Consider the following 21,549-nt stretch of genomic DNA (forward strand, 5'->3'; position numbering starts at 1 on the left):
AATAATTCAATCCATCTCAACAGAAGCAAGAAGATGGGGCGCTTGTCCTCACTTTTGTAACAGAGCACGAGTGGCGAACCAAGCGCAGAGCCTCGGTTATCTGTGCAACATCAAGTATTTTGTGGAGCCGAAAGCAAAAATGTGTCCTACGAGGGGAAAAAAAAAGGAGGCGGAGCCACTTATTTCACTTAGAAGAGGCTGAAATAACGAAAAGCATCCCTACAAGGCCACTTCCACCGTCCACAGTGTCTTAGTGAACTTCAGGGCTACACAGTGCTAGTGTCACTACAGCCCACTACAGACGAAGAGTCGCCGGCTTTGTCGCACTTTGCGAACAGGAAGCCTTTTGAGTCATAGGGCAAATCGATTTAGTCGAAGATCCAGATAACTATTCTCCGGCAATGGTGAAGGTGGACACAGATGGCGTTAGGAGGTTGGATTAAGCTTTGGTTTTTAGTGTCCCATGGCCCTGCCTGCTTTTGAAATCGATTTTCATTCATTTTGCAATCCCCATACCCATGCTTTAACCTCTTCATATGACAAAATATATTAAGTCTTTAAAAAGGCAAAATTGCTTATCTGCATCAGTCATTTATACAAAGTTCACACACACACACTGCGTAATGTCCATTTCAGCAAATCACAGAATGAGTATATGTATGTATGTGTGTATATATTGTATTATATATATATATATATATATATATATATATATATATATCCTGCCTGTCTACACACACAACCTCTCCGATAGTTTGAAACAACACCGAACAAAAAGTAATAAAATTAAAGCAATATAAATTAATGTAACTTTGCAGGCCTGCCTGTCTATAACACAAGAAAAACTATATGAAACTTAAACTTAAAAAAAACCTATGACCCGTGAACAAACATACTGGAATGAATCCAGCGGTGCAAGGTCCAAAGAGTTGTCACATGATGGATCCAAAAAAAAAATGTAAACTGTTATGGCCTCAAAGGAATGGCTTCTAATAACAACAGTTAAGAGTAAAGTTGTAGTGAAAAGTACAGAAATACATCTGAAATACGCCCACATTGTAACTCCATAGCAAGGCTTCGTGTTTGCTTTATACAGTGGGTTTTTCTACAAGAAACTTTAAATAATATGACCTTTGACTTTACCCAGGCGCCTTTGCGTGGGACATTAGTGGGGATGTCAAATGCAAAAAACAAAATAAAGAGGTCTTTTGATGGTTGCTTCATTTACCCCTGTTCACAAACTATATCTGTAACAGAAAAAAAGGTATGCTTATCTACAACATATGACCCTTGAGGGGGAAAAAATTGCTGAAGACAAAAGAAATCTATATTATTAGTAACTCCAGCCACGGGCGACATCACGGAACAAACTCATTGTAAGAGAAAAAACATTTCTAAATATCATTCAAGTTATCTACTGACATTCAGCACCTTTCCACGACTGCGACTTACGTCCTCTCTCTTATGCCAATTTTCCCATCATTCCATGCCACTGGACGCTGTTCTCTGATTGGCCAGTGCTGTGTGTTTTTCCCCTCCAGGGGCGGAGCAAAGGCGGGGCTTGTGCTCCTGATATCATTCATCCCAAACCCATTTATCTTCTTGGGGAAAGGTTTTTATCCCCTGCCACAATCTGTCTGGGTTTGTTGGCCTTTTTCTTTCCAGTGACCAGCTGTTGGTTTCTCACATTAGTCATTTTTTATCGCGTTGTCCTATGTGATGTTTATGACATTTTTGTAAAATCAGCAATGACACCCTGCAGAGATCATTTTATTTTAAAGCAACTCTGTTGAGGCCGTAGCTCTTCAGGTAAAGAGGAAGAAAAACGGCACATTCTTTGAAAACTAGTCCTTTTCTGTGTTGTTATGGATGAACCCACCGTAGGAACACAAGACGTCGTAAAAACTGACAAGGGATGGAGTTTTAGGATTTGCAGCACTATTTAAATGCTGAGAATTCACCTAAAAGGGGGCACAAAGGACCGATTTATATCAGTTTTTGATACTAATTAAAGCAATGCAAGTCAAAAGTTTGTGTACATATACTTGCCATAGCCACCAGCCTGAATGGGCGTCTTGGGGGAAGCGCAGGCGTACAGGCTGAAGTCCTCTGTCTGGAATCCAGCACGGTTAAGGGACGGTTCAGAAGCGCTGCGGTGGATCTTGGGCAGAGAGCGTGCCAATAACTCAATCGAGGCCAGGATCTGCCATAAATAAATAATTGATTAAAATAAATATATTTTAACTATATACATTATACATATATAAATATATATAATATATATATATATATATATATATATATATATATATATATATATATATATATATATATATATATATATGCACACACTTTATTTGATTAAAAAATATTCATGAAATTTTCATTTCATTTTTCACTCTGATACCATCTTGTGGCAACATACCTTAACGGGATACTCCACCCCAAAAAGAATATTGTAATAGTTTTATTCGCATAAAGAAAGTAATCGCGTAGCGGTTCATAATGTTTGTGGTTGAACCACTGATGGCAGATGGACTATTCTGACGATGCTTTTCATACTTTCCTGGACCTTGACAGTGTATTTTACTTGGCTGTCTATGGGACAGTCACAAGCCTCCCTGTTTTCATCCAAAATATCTTAAATTGTGTTCCGAAGATGAATGAAGCTTTTACGGGTTTGGAATGACATGGGGGTAAGTGATTAATGACAAAACTTTTAAATTGGGGGGTGGAGTATCCCTTTAACATAAATCTGCATGGCCTTGATAGATGGCAGGCTAAATGGACAAAGCAGACATCTGACAGGTGTTCACAACATTACCTGAGGGAAAAGAGGTCTCTCCTCTCGCTTTTTCTTCAGACAATCTGCCATAAGTCTCTTCATGGCCTTGGGACAATTACTGCGCACTTTGCTCAGGTCAGGAGACAGGTAACCCCGGCCAACCATGAAGATAATCTGAATAAGGAAATATATGCACATTCATTTCTACAATATTCAGGTACTGGCAGTAATTTGTCAGGGTACAGATATACATCCTTTTTACTAGTACATTACACATATAGTACATAAACATTTAAAACTAATGATAAAACAAAAAAGCATAAGTAGTATTCACGTTTATGTACTTAATGAAATTTAGGCAGAAAATGTTTAAGCTGCATGTTCAAGGAGCAAAAAACAATCACTGGTCATAAATTAACACCTAGTCATCATCTGAACTACTTAAAATGATAGTTCACCCAAAATACACTGCCAAGAGGTTCACCTGGTCTCTGTTGTTGATGTTAGAATAAGGCAGAGCCCCTGACATGAGCTCGTAGAGCACAATACCAAACGCGTAGACATCTGACTGGAAACTGTATGGGTTTTTATCCTGCAGTCTGATTACCTCTGGAGCCTGAAGCAGACCAATGAGTCAGCCGAGATGCACATGTCAGTAAAGAAGAAACACTCAAATATAGTTAAGACATGCTCCTTCACTCACCATCCACAAGATAGAGCCAGAAAGCTGCTCAAACTGGTGTGAGCCACTCCAGCGGGATTTCACTGTAGCCAGACCGAAATCACCAATCTTTACTGTTAGGTCCTCATGCAAAAAAATATCTAGGGAGGTGGTGTTAAGGCTAAGAGCATGTGGATGCATACATGCATTTCAATACTAACCTAAAAAAAAAAGATTAAAAAAATATATATTTCTATTAATTTCTATAATAATCAATATTTTACAAAGGATACTGTTACTCTTCAGATCTCTATGGATGATGGACTTAGCGTGCAGATAGCTGTGGGCAAAAATTATTTACAGGTGTTAAATTTATGCATTATAACCTGAGCAACTGAGTATCATAACGACAGCAGGTTTCATGCTTTCTATTCAAGCTAGAAGACTAAATGGGATTCTTTATTTTTAAACATTACATTGCTATATTAATTTTTCTTTAGAAATGTTTGAGTGTCACTCACTCCATGCCCTGAGCTGTCTGACGGGCGATGTCAATCAGCTTGATCATCTCAAACTTGGTCTCGATGATGTGCAGGTGGTGGTAGAGACTCGAGCCTTCACACCACTGTGTAACTATAGCCAGCTGGGGTTTGGTGGTGTAGCCCATGAAGAGCAGGATATTCACGTGGCGGGTTTTCCTGCGGGAGATAATGAATATTCAGTAAGCTTTGACAGAACAATGTTTTGGTAGAACATGAGACTAACATTTAATGACAAAAAAAAAAAATCTAAGGTTTATAAATAACTAGTGAACTGGGTCATTTTTTCAAGTTTCACTGCTTAATTTCTAAAAGAATTGACAGGATACTATCAATTCACAAGGATAGAAACAAGGATAGAAAGGATGTGCTTAGCCCTTATGATGACAGTCAATCTTAGGAGGTCAAATGAAATATATATTATAGATTTCATTTTAATACCTTGTACTGTTTTATGTTTAATTCAATGGTTTAATTTAATTATTTACATTTTTTTTATTGTAATTTGGGATTAAATTGGGATCTTTGAAACCTCTTTTGATTATTTTCTTCCAATAAAAATGAAATAAAATAAACAATGAGGTCAAATTTAATATTATATGAGATTTGTTTTTATTATATATTTAATATTAGTAGTTTAATTTAAATATTAAAAAAAATTTCAACCTGGTTACTAACAACTGGGATAGTATTTTATTTTATTTAACAAAAATTAAATAAAAGAGTTATAAATTAGTACAAATGTATAAAAATTAAACAATGAGGAAGAATTAAATATTATGATATTTTATTATTTAAAGGTTGATTTTAATGTTTGACCCTGTTTCCATTAATTGGGGTAATTTAAACCCCTTTAGATTATTTTTTTTTCGCCAATAAAAATTAAATAAAAAAGAAATATGTATAAAATAACACTTAAAAAGCAATGGTATTAGGAATTTAAAAAAAACCTATACTGCTTAACCACTACCTAAAAACTACAGTTTGGACAGACACCATCTCTGTTTTGAAATCATGAGCACTTTTAGGCCTTATATTATCTTACCTGAGGACACCCACTTCATTCTTGAAGGCCTGTAGCTGCTGTGGAGTGGGGGCTGTGACATTCAACATCTTTACCGCCACATCACCTGAGGAAGAGGAAGACACACATTTAGCCTTTTCTGTACATTCCCTTTTAATCCGAAGACCAAAACTCTTTCACAGGACCTACCGTGCCACTTCCCCTTGTAGACTGTTCCAAAAGAGCCAGATCCTATCCGCTGTCCCAGGGTGATCTGACCTTCTGGGATCTCCCAATCATCGCTCGAGTCCCGTCGACCCAGGGTTTTCTAAATATTAGACCAAATAAATGTCAAAAACCAGCTCGAATGACCTTTGACCTAGACTGTAAGTGTCAAGTTCAAGAGATCTTCACCATTTTATTGCGGTCCTCAGATGAAGACGATGGCTTCCGCTCTCTCGGTTGGCAGGGTGATTTCGACACCTTCACATTGGGCAGGGAACCAGGCAGGGAGGCAGGAGGTGTGGCCGACAGGCCTGCTGTGGTGCCTGGCATTACAAGAGGTCGAGAAACAAAATAAAGTTACTTCAACTGGAAATATGGGAGTCAAAGAAGAGAGAGACAGAGTAAGAGCGGAAGAAGACAGAAGGAAAAGAATCAAGAATCAGAAGGAAAAGGCATCACAATATTAACATGTACAGTATGAAAAATGAGTATTCATTTTGAGATTTACTAAAGATTACTTAACTGTTATTAAATTATTTGTGTTTTTAAAGATTTACAGTGTTAGATTATGGCAAAATATGATCTGAATATAAAATAGATTCAATACTGACTGAGTTATTATCATTTAAAAGTGGGGGCTGCACGTCTGAAATATCTGAGTGACGTATGTGTCATTTTTTTGCCTTGTGAGTTTTATAGTGTACTGAGGAATTGAGGAAAAGTGACTGCAGCCCATCAAACGTCAGTGAAAATGTTTGCGTGAGAGGAGTGGCAGAGAAAGTGAGAATTTGAATTTGAGTGAAATGTGTCAACAAAACACACAAGGTGGAAGACAAACACAGACAGACAGACAAGCAAAAGACGAGACAAGGTGTGGGACACAGCCACGCACGAAGACCTAGCTACCTCTGAATACTGGCTCAGGCTCAAAATCAAAGACAATGTCATTGGGGTGGGAGGACAGAAGGGGGCTTGAGGTCCGTGTTCGGTTCTTCCTCAAGCAGCGGGCTGGGTGTTGCGAGGGGGCTGCAGGAGGGAGAGAGACAGACACGGAATCACTGGCCCCCGAAGATCAGGTGCACTTCCTGTCACCCACTACCAAAATCCTGTGTCTACTCTCAGAGGTTCTTTAGAGATGATCAAGTCAATTCTAGGTGACACAGAGCCAGTTTTTAATTATTTCTGTATACAGTCTGTTCACCCAAAAATGAGACTTTCGTTATCATTTACTCACCCTCGTGTCGTTCTAAACCTGTTTTAATATAGAGCAACTCCAACATTCTTCTTCTACGTTCCACATAAAAAAGAAGTCATACAGGTTTGGAACAACATCAGAGCGAGTAAATATACTGAATTTTCATTTTTGGGTGAACTGTCCCTTAAACAGTTCTGGGACATGTTTTGAAGAAGCAGTAAGGACGGGGGCGGGTTTTGAGAACACAGATTAGAATTAGTATTTTACAGCAGGCCGCTAGTGAAAATGGGCTGAAGCGATTCACAAAGCGGACAGGGGAGAGAAAGCCCTGTTTGTCAGCTTTTACTAGCAGGCAGTGTGAAATGGATCAGCTATCCCAAACTTCTAAGGCCAATGACACAGAGATAGCACAAAGACATGGGATGACGGAAAGCCATTTGAATTCAGTGGGTCTTAGTGTACGTTTTCTGATTTGAACAACACTTACCTCCATCTGACCTCGGTAAGCCTTGATCACGGATCAAATCCTGTACAGAAATAACACAGATTAGCAGGGACTAGGGGAGATCGGTAACATTTTGTGCTTTTTGCTTACAGTGCACTACAAATGTACCTTTGGTTATTTTGGGTATAACAAATAATATAAATAAAATGAGCAAGATTATATGGTTAAGGGCAGTATTTTTTTTTTTTAATAATATAATGCATCTAAAATAAAAGCACACTTCAAATATTATCAATATTAATATTTATTAGTATTACTAGATACTATTTTTTTAGATTCAGGAAGTTGTAAGTAAAGTCATTTTTAAGTGGGACCTATTACATTAAAATGGATTAAATGCGTTTGACTAAAATATATTTATTAGCTGTTGGAACTGTCCAGTTCTTACATCAATGTTGACGGGCTCGATGGTGTTGATATGGACGTTAGGGGCTGAGGATGAGCGATCCCTCTGGCCAAACTGGTTGCGGTGGTCCTCCTCTCCAGGTCTAAAGGACTGTGGGATAGGGATGGATTTGGATGGGGACACAGTAGGATGGCACAGAGATCTGGAGAAAACAGACAATGAAATTCAGCCTAGAACATGATTAAAGCCACTTACACACTATAGTATATACTTAATGTGTCCCATACAATTTATCAATTAAAAGATACATAGCATTAAGTACTACATTTTTTTATATATATATATATATGTATATATATATATATATATATATATATATATATATATATATATATATATATATATATATATATATATATATATGTATATATGTGTGTGTACACTACCATTCAAAAGTTTGGGATCAGTAAGTGGTGCTTTTTATGTTTTGTTTTGAAAGAAATTAATGCTTTTATTCAGCAAGGCTGCACTAAATTGATAAAAATAAACAAAGACATTTATAATGTTACAAAAAACTTCTATTTTAAATAAATACTTTTCCTTTTTTACGCTATTTATCACAAATCTGAATGTCTCAGTTGATACTGATAATAATCTGAAATTATTTTTGAATTATTTTTGAAGGCTCATATAAACTGCAATAATGACTTCTGAAAATGTACCATGCCATCACAGCAATAAATTACATTTTAAAACATTAAAATAGAAAACAATTATTTTAAATTGTAATAATATTTCACAATATACCTATTTTTACTGTATTTTTAACAAAATAAATGCAGCCTTGGTGAGCATATGAGGCTTCTTTGAATTTTTTTCTTTATTTTTTTAATCTTACCAACCCCAACTACCAACTTTTACCAAAAGTTACCAACTTTTGAACAATAGTGCGTATAAAATTCTATTAAATAGAATTGGTCCCTAAACTAAAGTGATACCTTATATATTAATAAGATTTACTCTACTATATGGTCAATAGAGTGCAGATTGGACTAAAATCTTACCCAGTGGATTCGGATGGAGGGAGGGAGGGGCACATCTCTGACACGGGTGTCGTGCCCTCGGATGACGCCTCCTCCTGGGTAAAGGGGTGGTGCACTAGAAATTTTGATGCCAGCAGTAAACTGAACATCATAATTATAAACAAAAATTATAACATCAGTACAAATAAATTATGCATAACCATCACTCAACCAAAGCACAAAACTGTCTATTTCTAATCAGGCAAAATGTTTCAAATATAATATGTGAGAAGTAAACATCATTTTATTATTTAATTTTAATATTATTTAAATGCTTTATTTTACTGTGCATTATGCACAGAACAGATTTCAGCCTTTTATGGATAATGCAAAAGTGAAAAATCTCCCATGAACACTCACTCCAGCTGATCGTAGTTGACACACATGAGCGGGACCTCTGTGCTGCAGCGCTGGTGGAACTTGTAGCCACACGTCTGGCAGCGGAAGCCCTGAAACAGCAGCTTCCGGCAAAAGTCACAGAAGGCCAGCGTGAAGAAGGTTTTTCGCACCTGTTGAGTCACCAAATAACACTTAAGAGTCATTAAAAATAATTTGGTTGCTTCCAAAAACAATGTGTTATGGTCAAGCGGGGATGAAAAAGACCTCAACAAGTCTTCAACACGTCAAGGTGTATTTAAGAAGAGTTAAACCAAGAATAGAAATGACCACACCAATGACATGTCAACTCTCGGCTCTAACTTCCTCCTTTTTGTCAGATTTATTTTTAAACCACAGTTTGTGGTCAGTTTCATCATACTCACAAAATTATGGGTCGTCAGTGGCACATTCTCTAAAACCTCAACATGGAGCTCCTCCCCCGTCAACCAGGAAATGTCTGTGTCCCAGCCAATGGGCTTCTTCTCCCTAAAGTGGGCGGGAAAGTCATTAAATGTGAAGTACAGTTCACAGCGTTGCTTGTTTTAGCACTAATGATATTAATATGTGTGTTCAGAATACAGTTCTTACCCATCCTGAACCCTGTAAACCGCACAGCATTCTGGGATCAGGCCTCGCATCATTAGAGCCTTCTTTAAGGAGTCTCTCACAGTCATCCCACAACGAGCTGGAACCTGAAACACACACAGAAACCACTTACTCGGGTCACATTCATCTCCTTACAGTGAGACTGTGGTTGCATCTGGCCACGTTTGATTTCTTGGCTCCGGCTCATACTGCCGCTTCTCTTTGCTAAACCAACAGAGACAAGCTGAGCACATAATCAAAATAAAGGGGGTCACCTACATTTGCTCATTTCCCATGGAGTACCGCCGCTCTACAATCTGGTTGGAGTGGAAATTCCTTTCATAGTCACATATTCAGATCCCTTACCTAATGTTCTGTCATTAGGCCAGTATTAGTAGTATGCAGCATTTACATTATAGTGTTCAGTTATAATAATATTTTGAATTCTCTTTTATTTTATATTTTTAGTACCAAACAACAAGCAATCACTCACCACTGTCCTCTGTTTGTTGGGCAGGAAAACCCTTACGATGGGTTTCTGGGGTGAGCGGGGATTCCCTCGTGTTGCGTCTGTAGGGGTCTGCAGGACAGCTAAGGTGTTTGGGGTGGCAGGGGCGCTCTGGGTGCCCGGTCCCTTCACATCCAGCAGGATGGGTGTGGGCGAGGAGCAAAACTCTGTTCCGTTCCCAATGGCCTCCAAAAGCTGCTGTTCCCGCTGCTGTAATGCATCCAGCTTACTAGTGTACTCTTCATATGCCTGTGGCGTTGAGAAAATAAATCATTAATACTTTATGAACATGTTTCACATAAATGCTTGCGTTTTAAACCTGTTGAAGGATAAATATCTGGGGTTATGCATTAGCCGTTATGGCATACATGAGGGGAAATGCTACTGCTAAAGGCTACAAACTAAAGACATCATCAGTTCTTTTCCTCCTTTGAATTTATTCAGTTGTTTCAAACATTTGCCAAACCCCCTAGATTCTGAATCGCTTGTAAAGCAGCATGTTAACTGACATGGAACCTTATAAGTGATCATAGCAGAGTTTTCCATTAGCACGTTGCTAAGCTAATGACATTTCTCTAATAAGCATAAAAAGTACATGCACACACACAAATATCCCATTAGTCCATTTTAATTGGTCCTTTTTAATTAAATGTAACTATTTAGAAATACTAAATTAAATATTGAATGAATTATGTTTCAAATAATTTCTCCCACCAACTTGGACGTATTTCAACACTATGCGTGTTGCAATGCATTATGGGATGGATACTTGGGATGCTGCCTTAGAATTTGACTAAAAAAGGCATCTTAAAATACACCTAACTTTTAGAACAGATGATCTATGATGCCTGAAAATGCTACTAGATTTACTAGATTTTTGGACAAAGCCCAAAAGTTAACTGCGACTATAGATAGTGTCAAATTCCAGTCACTTCATGCATGATATTCTTCATATCATGTCTCTTTCAAAATTAACTTTCTTGGTATAGTAAAACACATTTACATTACTCTCATTCACACCCATGACAGACACTCTTTGTCGGGCCAACTCACCTCCAGGTATATAGATGGCGGATTGTGTTCTCCTCCAAACTTATCTAAAAGGGCTTCTAGGTGCTCTTGGGTTAACTTAATCATCTGTTTGATGTTCCATATCTGCAAGGAAAATTATAGAGTTAGCAAGTCAGTTTTCCCAGCTTCCTTTCCTAGGTGATTCCTCGGTTTATATAGTATGATATATACAGAGTGAGCATTAGCAAACTGCTTCACCTTTTTTTGTGTGTCACTAAATTCATAAAATGACAATCATCATCTTTAACAGTCGGCTCTGATATCCTAAATGTACATTTTATGCAACTTTGATGTACAAAAATCTGATGTTCACAACCCTAACCCTTTAAACATCTTAGAATATTTAGCAGGAGATGATAGAGGTCAATTTTTTTAGTTGCTGAAGATTTTATACATTTCAATAACAGCACATTTTTAAAGCCACTGAGGTCATGATTGCTGGCAACTGCAATTCAGGGGGGGAAAAAGTACTATCACATTCAATATTATAAACATTTCTCTCTTAATTTAAAGTACTACAAAAATACAGCCAAGCATTTGCTCAAGGAAGCATGCAAGCAATGCACTTGTTCAAAATAGCCAATAAACATTTTTCAATTTTGCCAAGCAATACACGCAGCATCATAAAATACTCAAGTTCACTGGGAAATGTCCCAGCCAAGTAAACACAATCTGACAGTGCTACAAAGCTTTACAAGAAAACTTTATTATGATCACCATTTGGAGAAACAATTTTCCAACAGACTGTCAAGAATCTTGGAATGCCGCTACACCCCCTGAAATAGCACAATTGAGTGCATCTAACTTTAGTTCTGATTTTAAAAACAACAACAGTGCAGATAAACTGGCTCTACTAGTCAAATTAGTGCGAAAAAAGACAGCAGTGACAAAGGACTTTCTCAGTAGTCTTGCCAGTATAAACTCCTGACAGACAAAGATGGCTGACAGTTTCTTAAACAGACATTTATTACGTGGCTTTCTTTTAAAGCAAACCCCATGTGGTAATAGACTGCGTGTTAACATGATGCAACATAACCGAGACTGTTTTAAATAGCTCAATACATGTTAAAATACTTGCAGCCACCTACAGCTTCTACAATGAAAATTCTGTCATCATTTTCTCATCCTCATGCTATTCCAAACCTGTATGACTTTTGTTTTTATCTGTAGAACACAGAAGCAGAAGAACATATTTGGAATATTTTGAAGAATATACTGTTTTTTTCTCTCTCCTTAAAAAAAAATTAAAAAAAAAGGAACTGGAACTTTTACACTTGAAAAATTATGCAAACATCAAAAAAGTAGTCCATATGACTTCTGAAGCCATATGATAGCACTGCATTAAGAACAGACTGAAAATAAAGTCGTTATCGGTTATTTGTTTGAATGATCTGTTAATGGATTGGATTGGATTGAACCAATTCTCAAGTTCAGTTCCTTCTAATTTTGACTGTTAACAGCCCATTAGAATATAATACTTTTATGATGCTCTTGAATCTCTTTTCAACCATAAAAGCTCCAGTGTAATTGTATCAAAACAAAAGATCATTATCTTAAATGGTCTTAAATTTATCTACAAGTCATACAGTTGTAGAACTACATAATGAGAACTTTATGATAGTGTTTTAATTTAGGGTGAACTGTTCCTTCAACATTCATGTCAATAATGCAGGAATGTGAAAACTCAATACACCAAATATGTAACAATCATTTAAGATTCTGGGTCAATGTAATTGCAAAACCCATCAAACTAATCTTTATTGGGAAGATATGTTGTGAACCCTTCAAAGTCTTTGGTGGTTATAGCCCTGACCATCAATAAAACTGCTAACTAAGTTCATGGACTGTTCACTCAGATAAAATCATGCGCCATTCTTTAACAATACCGCATTTATCACTTCAAGTATGAGTAAAAAAGCGAATAAACTAAATGTATAAATGCTATTTCAAAAAGAAGCAAGACGAGTCCTGTGTATAATCACACAGTATAACCCTGTAACAGCAGCCAGCAGTAAAATTAATCGAATTACCACTAAGCACTCCTACAATGATAACTTACACAAGCTGCTCTTTAATCCAACTAGTCTGCCAGCAAAATAGGTAAGCTGTTTTCTGAATAACCAGGTTCATATGATGCCGTAAACCTTTTTACTTTCCAAATGAATCAGAACGAGTGGATGCTCTGCTGGAAAATCCATATTAAGCCAGTAGGAGAGTTTTGAAACATGGTAGATGGTGTCTAGATAGCTTGACAAGAAAGCTGGTCAAACAGGTTCCAAAACACAGCTACTAACTTAAACTGGCTGTTCCTGCAGTGTGCAGAATGTGTGTTCATGGAACCTAGCAGCAGAGGTGATGTGTGCAGACAGTCAGCGGACAGCTTACAAGAAAGATGCACAATGCAATAAATTTGCACGAGATCAAAAATAAATATAGAACGTTCGCAGGGCCTAGTGCACGAGCACAATGACATCACTGCAGATTTAAATGTAAATGTAAATGCATTCGAACGCAGACTCGCAGCTCGCGCCAGCTGGTGACACAAAGGACATAAAACCATGCAAGCGAGCCGCTAATATCCCCCGTTGCATCTGTAGTTTACCATTAATAAGATGCATCGCAAGGTGAGATATGTAGCATGCATGCTATGCAGCGGGGTCGGGAGGGGGGATATAAAAAAATGAAACACGAACAGGCCTTCTGATAAACATTGGCTCAGGGAACTGCAATGAGAGAATTATAAATGGCGTCATTCGGAAATGCACCTTGCGAAAATGCATAAGCGAACGTTATATGATTTGCTGTAATATATATTTATGCATATGTTTGCATTATCTCGCCCCTTGCAATGCACTGCATCCCTACACGATCCGTATCAGAGCCGGTGTTTCCTGAACATTTCCATCCAGCCCAGCTCCTCTCAACACCCGAGCTCTCCTTTAAACCCGACTCCCCCATTGTACCTCCTCGGGAATGTCCTGTTGGCATTCGGGGCTGGCCGCTCCTCCGGGACAGTCGGGTTCGAGCCCTGCGCCCAGCTCGTCCAGTCCCGGGTCCCGCTCCGGCTCGCGGTTCATGGTGTCTCCGTTGAAGACGGGCGGTGGGGACTCGGCGCTGCTCAACGCCGCCATTTTAAACCACGAGAATCTGAGTGGAAAATAATAGAGGAAAGAAACAGAGAACGAGACAGGAGGGGGAGACAGATTCACCAAATGTAAACCCGTAGAGGGGTAAATGGGGATACTGGACGCCGACCAGTGCGCTAATATTAAAGTCTAAATGATAAAAACAAACACATTTGTTTCAGCCATGTCGATCATGCAATTTAAATGATCTTTTTTAATATTATAGCCTATCAGGTAGACCATATAAAGGTAGCTGTTTTAGCTAATAACTCCCAAAACTCTGCATAAACATTAATATTTATATATGTTACCTATACCGACTGAGCACAGTCCTTCCAACATGATCTCACATCAGGCGGCCAGAGATGTACAAAGTACTGGAAAAATAATACTTAACCCTATGAAGCCTACTGTATCATATTTGAAATCTAAATTCCTAAGGCCTCCAAATTATCAGCATTATCAAAACTTTCCAGAAAACCTTCTTCTACGTGACTTCTGATGGTTCTTAGTAAGTAAAGGGCCTTTATGAAGTAAGAAATATACAGGAGTAAGAATACGTAAGAATAACATATATTGTGAGTAATATTTCAAACAGATAGAAACAAATTAGGATTATTTGATTGTTTAAATTAAAACTACAAAGCTTTGATTAAAAATAAATGATTCAAAATTACTAAGAAGTATTATGAGGAGATAGTGACAACAGATTGTGTGTAATTAGTCTGCTATACTGTATAAAAATCTCATTGATTTACATTACAAGCTATCAGAATTTCATTTCATATAAATAACAACTGCACTAAATTGCATATTTTTGTTCTGAATAAACTTGAGATGCTTAATATTCTCACTATATCATACTTATAATCTATAAAAGCCTGATGTATCAAATATGATAGCATAAAGCACATATAAACATTTGATTAAGTATCAAATTAGCCAAAAACATAGCAACTGTTTCTTTTTTCTAATTAATACCCAAATGTGGATAGGAATCTGAATACAGCAGCTGATATGCATTAGGCAGAAAAGGCATATGCTCAGAATTATTTCAATAGTTGTGTAGCATGCAAATAAATTTCTTCAGAATAAAGGACCAGAATATGAACACTAATCAGAAGATGACGTGGTTAAAGTGGTCATTGTCCCGACTATGTGAGGCTCTAGGACACACCAGATGTTCAACTGTTACCTGGAATTGTTAACTTTTAAATGCTGCAGATGTTTTGACCATAGTTTTGTCCAAATATAGTTTATACTGAACTTAATGTTATTGGCTGTAAAAGTTTCAGGAGAGTAACCTGATCGGTAAAACTGAGAAAAAGAGAAAGTTATGATGAGCTGCAAAAATGTACTTTGAAACTTAAGAATAAAGAGTAAGTTTACTCTCAATATTGCTAAAATAAAGTACAAATTACCCAAAATTAAAAGTAATCAAGTACAATTATTCATGTAATGTACACCCCTGCAGGCTACTGATGCTCAAAAAATAAAAAATCATCAGTCATGTGAAGCTCCCAATTTATAAATTAGACAATCCTGCAGAATAAACCATCGAATAAGAACTCAGTCTGGTGGGTGTACAAGAAATTGATGACCCTGTTACGCTTGTCATAAGGTGCCTTTTTATCATCTTTATCATATTAAGGAAAACATTACTAGATATGGGCTTTAGAGATTGGTATGTCACCCACAATAAAAATTATTGCTCAACAATTGCATAATTTCTAACATGATCCTGACTGACATATTTCCATTATGGGTCCATTACAGTATGTGGTGTATTGATTTGTTGGCACAAATGTAACAATTTAATATTATTTCATGTATGTAGCCCAAGCTTTGGTCTCTCTTTCTTTGTAACAGCCCCTGAAATGTTGTCTTTTTATGACGGTAGACCCTTTACACTACATAAAGGAGTGTTAACGTGTCTGTAACAAAACACCCTCGAGGCTTGTGCACTGTTTCTGGGCTCTTTCACTGTATTCTGAGGAAAACAAACCTAAGAGGTGTTGGTGAGGAACATTGTAAACTGGCAAAACTCTGCAGAAAAGCATAATGGAGAACCATGTCAATTTAAAAAAAATAATAAAATAAAAAATAGGGTATTGCTAAATGAAGATGCAAAATGTACAAAAATGAACATTTAATTTCAATCACAGACACCAAAGGTGAATTTAACATTTGTGTTTTTGTTTCACCATCATCTCTGCTAATAGAACGTGTCACCACAATCATAAACATGTCCCGTTGTCCATACAGATGCAATTCATGTGCAGAGTTTCTTCATCTGATTCTCCGTTCATAATGTCCATTCATAAATAGCTGAAATTCACCGGTCTACTTCTTCTTTGTGGCTCTCTTCCCTTCTCCCTTCTTGGGTTTTCCTTTACCCCGCAGTTTCCTCAATCGTCTCATTTCCTCCTTGAAATCCTGGTGCTCATCCCTAAAACAATGCCAGAGAAATCAAAAAAAGGGTCAGCTACAAAACAAGAAAAAAATGTCCATAGTTTCATTATGAAAGAGCTCACCTGAAAAGTCCCATGAATCTGAGCTTCTGGGTCATTGAATAGTAGATCTTGTGAGGGGGGTACCAGTCATACACTTCTTTTCTCTGGGCCAGCGGGGGTTCTTTAAACAACTCTACCACTTTCATAGATTTGTAGTCTGTGTGACGGGCCACATCACCAAATATTCGGGCGCTCAGGCGGGCCATGCGCAGGGCATAGCTAGACAGACCAGCCATCTGCACCAAACAGTACACACATAGATGCATTAGTTTAATGTCTCGTGCATTCATTTCCATTAATGCTTTAATGGAAATAATATTATATAAATAGAGTTAAACTCTATATCTTTCAAACACAGTTGTGCATTTTATTAAAGAGTCTGCAGTTGCTGTGTATATATAACGTTGCCTGGCGGATAACAGATCCAAAAAATGTCTTCTTACCCTTTCAAATATCCCGAAAGAATCAGAAAATTTATCCTTTGTTATAAAGGCATGTGAAGATACATCAAGTACTGAAAAAATATATTCAGTAACTAGTTTGAGTATTCATTCATGGTTAGTTGACAGTTCAACCTTCATCCGTTCAAACCATAGACTGTAAAAAAACACACATTGGAGAACGTGAGTAACGCGCATGCGCGTAGCAGGTAAAAAGCGCTTCCTCTATCCGTCTCTCAGGTCCTTAAAATGTGAGTAATCTGTGATTTAACAGGTTCAGTACTATACATTTTACACACTTCAAATTTCACTCAAGCTAAATAATATACTATCTAACGAGAAAAGTCATCTATTATAAAATGACTTATTGATGTTAAAGATTTCTTTCTGTATTTGTAAACACTACTGCTTACAGGACCTGGCCATAGAGGACAGTTCATTACAAGATAATAACGATTTCGTGCAGTCGGTCAGTAATTCCTAACTTAAACTTTAAAGAGCTAAATATTACATTTCATAAAATTTAAATACCTTTTTAGCTTGATTTGTCGAGCCTCGTCCCTGTGGAAAAGGTCTTGCACGTCACAGGAAGTCGTACGCCTGTGTAATCATTCCGTATGCGAGTATCTGCCGTGATAAGAGTCCTGTCTACGTAACTCATGATCATCACAGTTCGTTACTGTAATGATTTAATCACTAAAAAAACTTTGCTTTATATTTAACGTTATATAAATGTAACGTCAAAATATGCACAGTTTCTTTATTAAATGTGCTAACAACTACCTAAAAGTTTTGTGAAGTATTGAGTGTGGGATTATTGGACAATTAAAAAAAATATTTAAAAAATTCTCATCGCCATATTCTTCTTCTTCTTCTTCTTCTTATTATTATTAATACGCATATTCTTCTTATTACTCAACCCAGTTTATAAGGGCTGCGTGACTGGATTTGCTCTCATATCCTTGTTCACTAGATGGCGATATATGCATTAAAGTAATAATAATAAAAAAAAAAGGTAGACAAACGTAGACCATGATAAAAATTACTTGATGGACAGCTCGAATTCGCATGACAATCACGTTTTCCCTTTCCTTCCAGAGAATGTATCTATTAACACAATTCTGGGGACAAAAAAGGAACTAGATAACACATTCTCAAATAGCACACCACAAACTGCCTTGTGTGTATCGACTGCATTTTTAGATTACATTGTTCAGTTTTCTCTGTCAGCTGCAAATAAGTTCCAAACAAACTTTGCCTCCCTTTAAAATGTATTTAAAATTTAGCTGTCAAGCTGTCATTCATACTCTCCTAGTGACAATTACAGTCCAATAGAATTCAATAAAGAAAAGATTATATTATGCCGTTTCAGACACATTTTGTAAATTGTCACAGGCTTTTTCAGTCTGTCAATAGTAGCTATAGCCTAAAACGACACATAAATATCCCCTTAAATAATTTTCTTAAAGAGTAGAAGGACAGATGCCTGACATCTTCACTCAGATGCTGACTTTTAAATGCAAAATGTATTAAATATTGTTTCAAATATAATCACTTGTCACCCTGCAGTGCAAATAATGCTGCTTTCTCTGTTGGTTATTACATTTTTCTTATTTAGTAAGAAAACACTAACAGTGTGAACAGTGTGTCCGGTAACAGGTAAAAACATGAACATAAATATATATATATATATATATATATATATATATATATATATATATATATATATATATATATATATATATATATATATATATATATAATTGTTGATGTTTCATGACTGAACTGAATCTTTACTAATGTGGAGCCTCATATATCAATCTCATACACATAAGCCTACACACACCTACATACAAATATGTGAAGTAGGCTACATGAGAGTTCCTACATTATCTGTAGGCTGTGTGGGCAACCCAGTAAAACAGGAAACGTTACAATGGTCTCACTCACAGATGCCACGGCTCTCATTCATTATTCAGCAAACCTGACTGCTGTTGGTTCTAGACAGAGCATAGCCTAGTGGTTTCAAATATCAAACCTTTATGAGTAAGAAGGGTTTTGGGGTCTGGTGTAGTATCATTTTATAGCTCTGATAATGCAGAATGGCAAAAATGAATGATTCTGAAAGCTTTGATTATTTATTCATGAAAGACACCGGTTTCGTTCAGTATGTGTAAATCTAAGAGAGAATGCCAGCAAGGCAACTCCAGTTACAGTTCGACACGGAACCAAGAACAGTAGTGCGACTCCTTTAAGAAGCCGCTTTAATAAACAATGAACATCTCATATTGACAGCATGACATCACCGCTGTTTTTCCCAGACAGAGGCACCATGCACGGAGGATGTTGGGACCATATTGTCCGAGGAGGAGGATGCACCATCCGCCAAATGTTCTAATATCGATACACTCATTTAAACGCGAATCGTTTGAGATGCGGTGCACGGTTTGATATTTCCAGCACTGACCATTTATAAATGTGTGTCGCTGTTAAATAGGAATATTTGGCAGTGCATATCCTGTATAGTGTATCGTACAGTGACTGCAAACGCAAAATGGGCAGGAGGTGCATTATTGGAGTGGAGTGAAAACGTTTTATCGGCTTTAATTGGGGTGAGTGCAGAATTTAATTTACTTTATCAGTCGTAGACACGGGGCCCGTGGGTTTTCCAATAGCCTAATGGATGCTATAAGAGCATCTTATTATTTTAAACATTCCTTCACAGGAATGATTTACTGTTTTTGATTGAAGTGCGATTTAAATAACGCTTAGTCAATGTCGAGTCTTCTTAACATTTTCTCAACAGACAGCAATTTGATAAATGTTCAAGCGTCCTCTAAAGAGAATGTAGCCTATATGAGAAAATAAACCTGACTGCGACGGTGCATTTCTATATGTAACATAAACCTAAAGGAGCAAAAATCTATAGTCTGTCTGCGACAGGTAGGCTAAATGTGATGGGAAGGGTTGGGAACCGAAAACCGGTTCTTATTCGGAACCGGTTTCATTTATTCACTACCGGAACCGAGTCATTTCATCAATTTCGGTTCTTTTTAGGGTTCTTCAGTAACGTCAGTAACATTTGGTCATTAATTATTCTTCCGCCAATGCGAGGAGAAATTAAATACTCCGGCAGACAGTTCCTTGCATTATGTTTACCGAATCTATAACGCGACCATTGTAGTCCGAGAATGACTCTTATGAACCGGTTCTTTTTAGTGATTCAAAAACATTCAGTGTCAACAGCGTAGTCCGAATCCCGAACAGACGACTCCTATGAGCTCAGCTGGTTCTTGTGAAATGGTGATGGTCTACTCAGATTCTTCAACGAATGACTCGGTTCTTTTTAAATGAATCAGAAGCACTTCAGAATTATTGGTGGACTTCTTAAATGAATTTTTATAGGTAGCCTATTTGTCTTGAGCAACACAGATTGACATTTAACCAATCATCAATTACACAACAGACGTATTTTGTGCTATATATTTGTAGTGTGAATTTATAATGACGATAAATAGGCCTACTGGCCCACACAAATCTTCTGACTTCCTTTAGGGCTCCAAACGTTTAAAAATCTTAAAATCCCTCATGAATCGTGTCCTGCCTTTAATGTAGCCTACTGTAAAGCATGATAGATGTTAGAAATCTGACGCAATGGGGTCTATTTTGTAAAACTGTTACAAAATAAACCCCATTGATTCGAAGCTCAGTTAGAGGGTGTTGTATCATCTTTATTAAAAATGGTTAAAAAAAATCTTCCTCTGCCTTTTTTTTTGAAAGGCTTGGTTCGCGTGAACGAGGACTGGACAGGAACGTCTCGTCTGGTTTCATTCACTGGAATTGAAAGGGATTGCTACGGATGGACGTTAAATAAGGTTTATATTTGCTGGGCTTCATCTCGAGCTCTCAAAAACAAATTCCACTGCACCGACTGACGTCCGTTCTCTCTGTCCGCGTGCCCGGCGGGATGCGGGTGCACGTCAAGGAGCTCTCCAAGCTGTTGTGGTGCTGACGCGGCTCTGAGCGAACGCGAGCATGGCTGCTGGGAAGTTGCTGCTCTACGCCGGTCTGTCTCTGTCCCTCTGCGCGCTCGGGATGCTGGCCGTGGCTATCTGCTCCGACCACTGGTACGAGACGGACGCCCGGAGGTACCGTGAGCGGTGCCGAAGTTTCTCCAGTCGCCGGAAGGACCCGGGCTTTATTTACATCCCCAACAACAGCCTCCCTCTGCGGGCGAGCCGCTCGCGCCTGGACCGCTGGGAGGAAAAGCTGCTGCTTGCGCGGAACAGAAGGCAGCTGTTCGCCATGAGCGCCGCCGATGAGTGCACCAGGCAGTATAACTCCACCAACATGGGCCTGTGGAGCAGATGCCATCGGCTTGGATTTGATCAAGATATAGAGGACCTCATTCGAAAAGGTAGGACAGTGATGTGTTGTGTCTACAAGTGTGCAATGTATTGGTATTCCTCACACATCTGGTACAGGGTTGCCACATAAACCTGGTATGCAGGCAGCAAACACTTTTCTGATTTCTGTTTATTGTATAAATTAATTGTATAAATTAATAATTCCATTTTAAGTTTAACTT

General features: G+C 37.7%; 3 protein-coding genes across 6 annotated transcripts in view; 1 reads left to right on the forward strand and 2 right to left on the reverse strand.

Moving 5' to 3' along the window:
* Nucleotides 1-738: 738 nt before the first annotated feature.
* On the reverse strand, nt 739-14,362 carry braf (B-Raf proto-oncogene, serine/threonine kinase). 3 transcript variants are annotated; one of them, XM_042739099.1, is made up of 21 exons: nt 14,320-14,362; nt 13,847-14,030; nt 10,866-10,967; nt 9,798-10,061; nt 9,308-9,411; nt 9,103-9,205; nt 8,702-8,850; nt 8,324-8,443; nt 7,302-7,461; nt 6,896-6,935; nt 6,120-6,239; nt 5,403-5,536; nt 5,199-5,316; nt 5,031-5,115; nt 3,968-4,144; nt 3,740-3,786; nt 3,489-3,607; nt 3,270-3,401; nt 2,825-2,959; nt 2,050-2,203; nt 739-1,961 (listed from the first exon to the last, which is right to left on the reverse strand). In XM_042739099.1, exons 2-21 carry the CDS (start codon nt 14,012-14,014, stop codon nt 1,939-1,941), a joined length of 2,454 nt encoding a protein of 817 aa, XP_042595033.1. In that variant the 5' UTR covers nt 14,015-14,030; nt 14,320-14,362; the 3' UTR covers nt 739-1,938. The 3 variants fall into 3 exon arrangements, with proteins under 3 accessions (XP_042595033.1, XP_042595047.1, XP_042595038.1); XM_042739113.1 differs by lacking the exon at nt 6,120-6,239; XM_042739104.1 differs by lacking the exon at nt 14,320-14,362 and having other exon boundaries at nt 13,847-14,073.
* Nucleotides 14,363-16,142: 1,780 nt separating this feature from the next.
* Nucleotides 16,143-17,628, reverse strand: mrps33 (mitochondrial ribosomal protein S33). Of its 2 annotated transcripts, none has more exons than XM_019083815.2 (3): nt 17,493-17,628; nt 16,543-16,757; nt 16,143-16,457 (listed from the first exon to the last, which is right to left on the reverse strand). In XM_019083815.2, the coding sequence occupies exons 2-3, from the start codon at nt 16,755-16,757 to the stop codon at nt 16,352-16,354; spliced, it is 321 nt and encodes a 106-aa protein (XP_018939360.1). In that variant the 5' UTR covers nt 17,493-17,628; the 3' UTR covers nt 16,143-16,351. The 2 variants fall into 2 exon arrangements, with proteins under 2 accessions (XP_018939360.1, XP_018939354.1); XM_019083809.2 differs by lacking the exon at nt 17,493-17,628 and adding an exon at nt 16,965-17,129.
* Nucleotides 17,629-19,172: 1,544 nt separating this feature from the next.
* Nucleotides 19,173-21,549, forward strand: part of LOC109064317 (transmembrane protein 178B) — a 72,687-nt gene continuing 70,310 nt past the window's right edge. Inside the window, exons 1-2 of the mRNA XM_042739140.1 lie at nt 19,173-19,573; nt 20,742-21,378. Of these exons, the coding sequence (XP_042595074.1) occupies nt 20,997-21,378 (382 nt within the window). The 5' untranslated portion in view covers nt 19,173-19,573; nt 20,742-20,996. The remainder of the gene's footprint in view (nt 19,574-20,741; nt 21,379-21,549) is intronic.

This window comes from Cyprinus carpio, chromosome A4, assembly GCF_018340385.1.
Source record: "Cyprinus carpio isolate SPL01 chromosome A4, ASM1834038v1, whole genome shotgun sequence".
In the NCBI taxonomy this organism is placed as follows: domain Eukaryota; kingdom Metazoa; phylum Chordata; class Actinopteri; order Cypriniformes; family Cyprinidae; genus Cyprinus; species Cyprinus carpio.

Excerpts from the sequence above, each read along its gene's own strand:
- braf (XM_042739099.1), bottom strand. The coding sequence starts at position 14,014 with ATGGCGGCGTTGAGCAGCGCCGAGTCCCCACCGCCCGTCTTCAACGGA. Across the intron at positions 5,116-5,198 it reads CTACAAGGGGAAGTGGCACG|GTGATGTGGCGGTAAAGATG; the intron begins GTAGGTCCTGTG and ends CCTCTTCCTCAG. Across the intron at positions 3,608-3,739 it reads TAGAGATCTGAAGAGTAACA|ATATTTTTTTGCATGAGGAC; the intron begins GTATCCTTTGTA and ends CCACCTCCCTAG.
- mrps33 (XM_019083815.2), bottom strand. The coding sequence starts at position 16,757 with ATGGCTGGTCTGTCTAGCTATGCCCTGCGCATGGCCCGCCTGAGCGCC. Across the intron at positions 16,458-16,542 it reads AGATTCATGGGACTTTTCAG|GGATGAGCACCAGGATTTCA; the intron begins GTGAGCTCTTTC and ends GCATTGTTTTAG.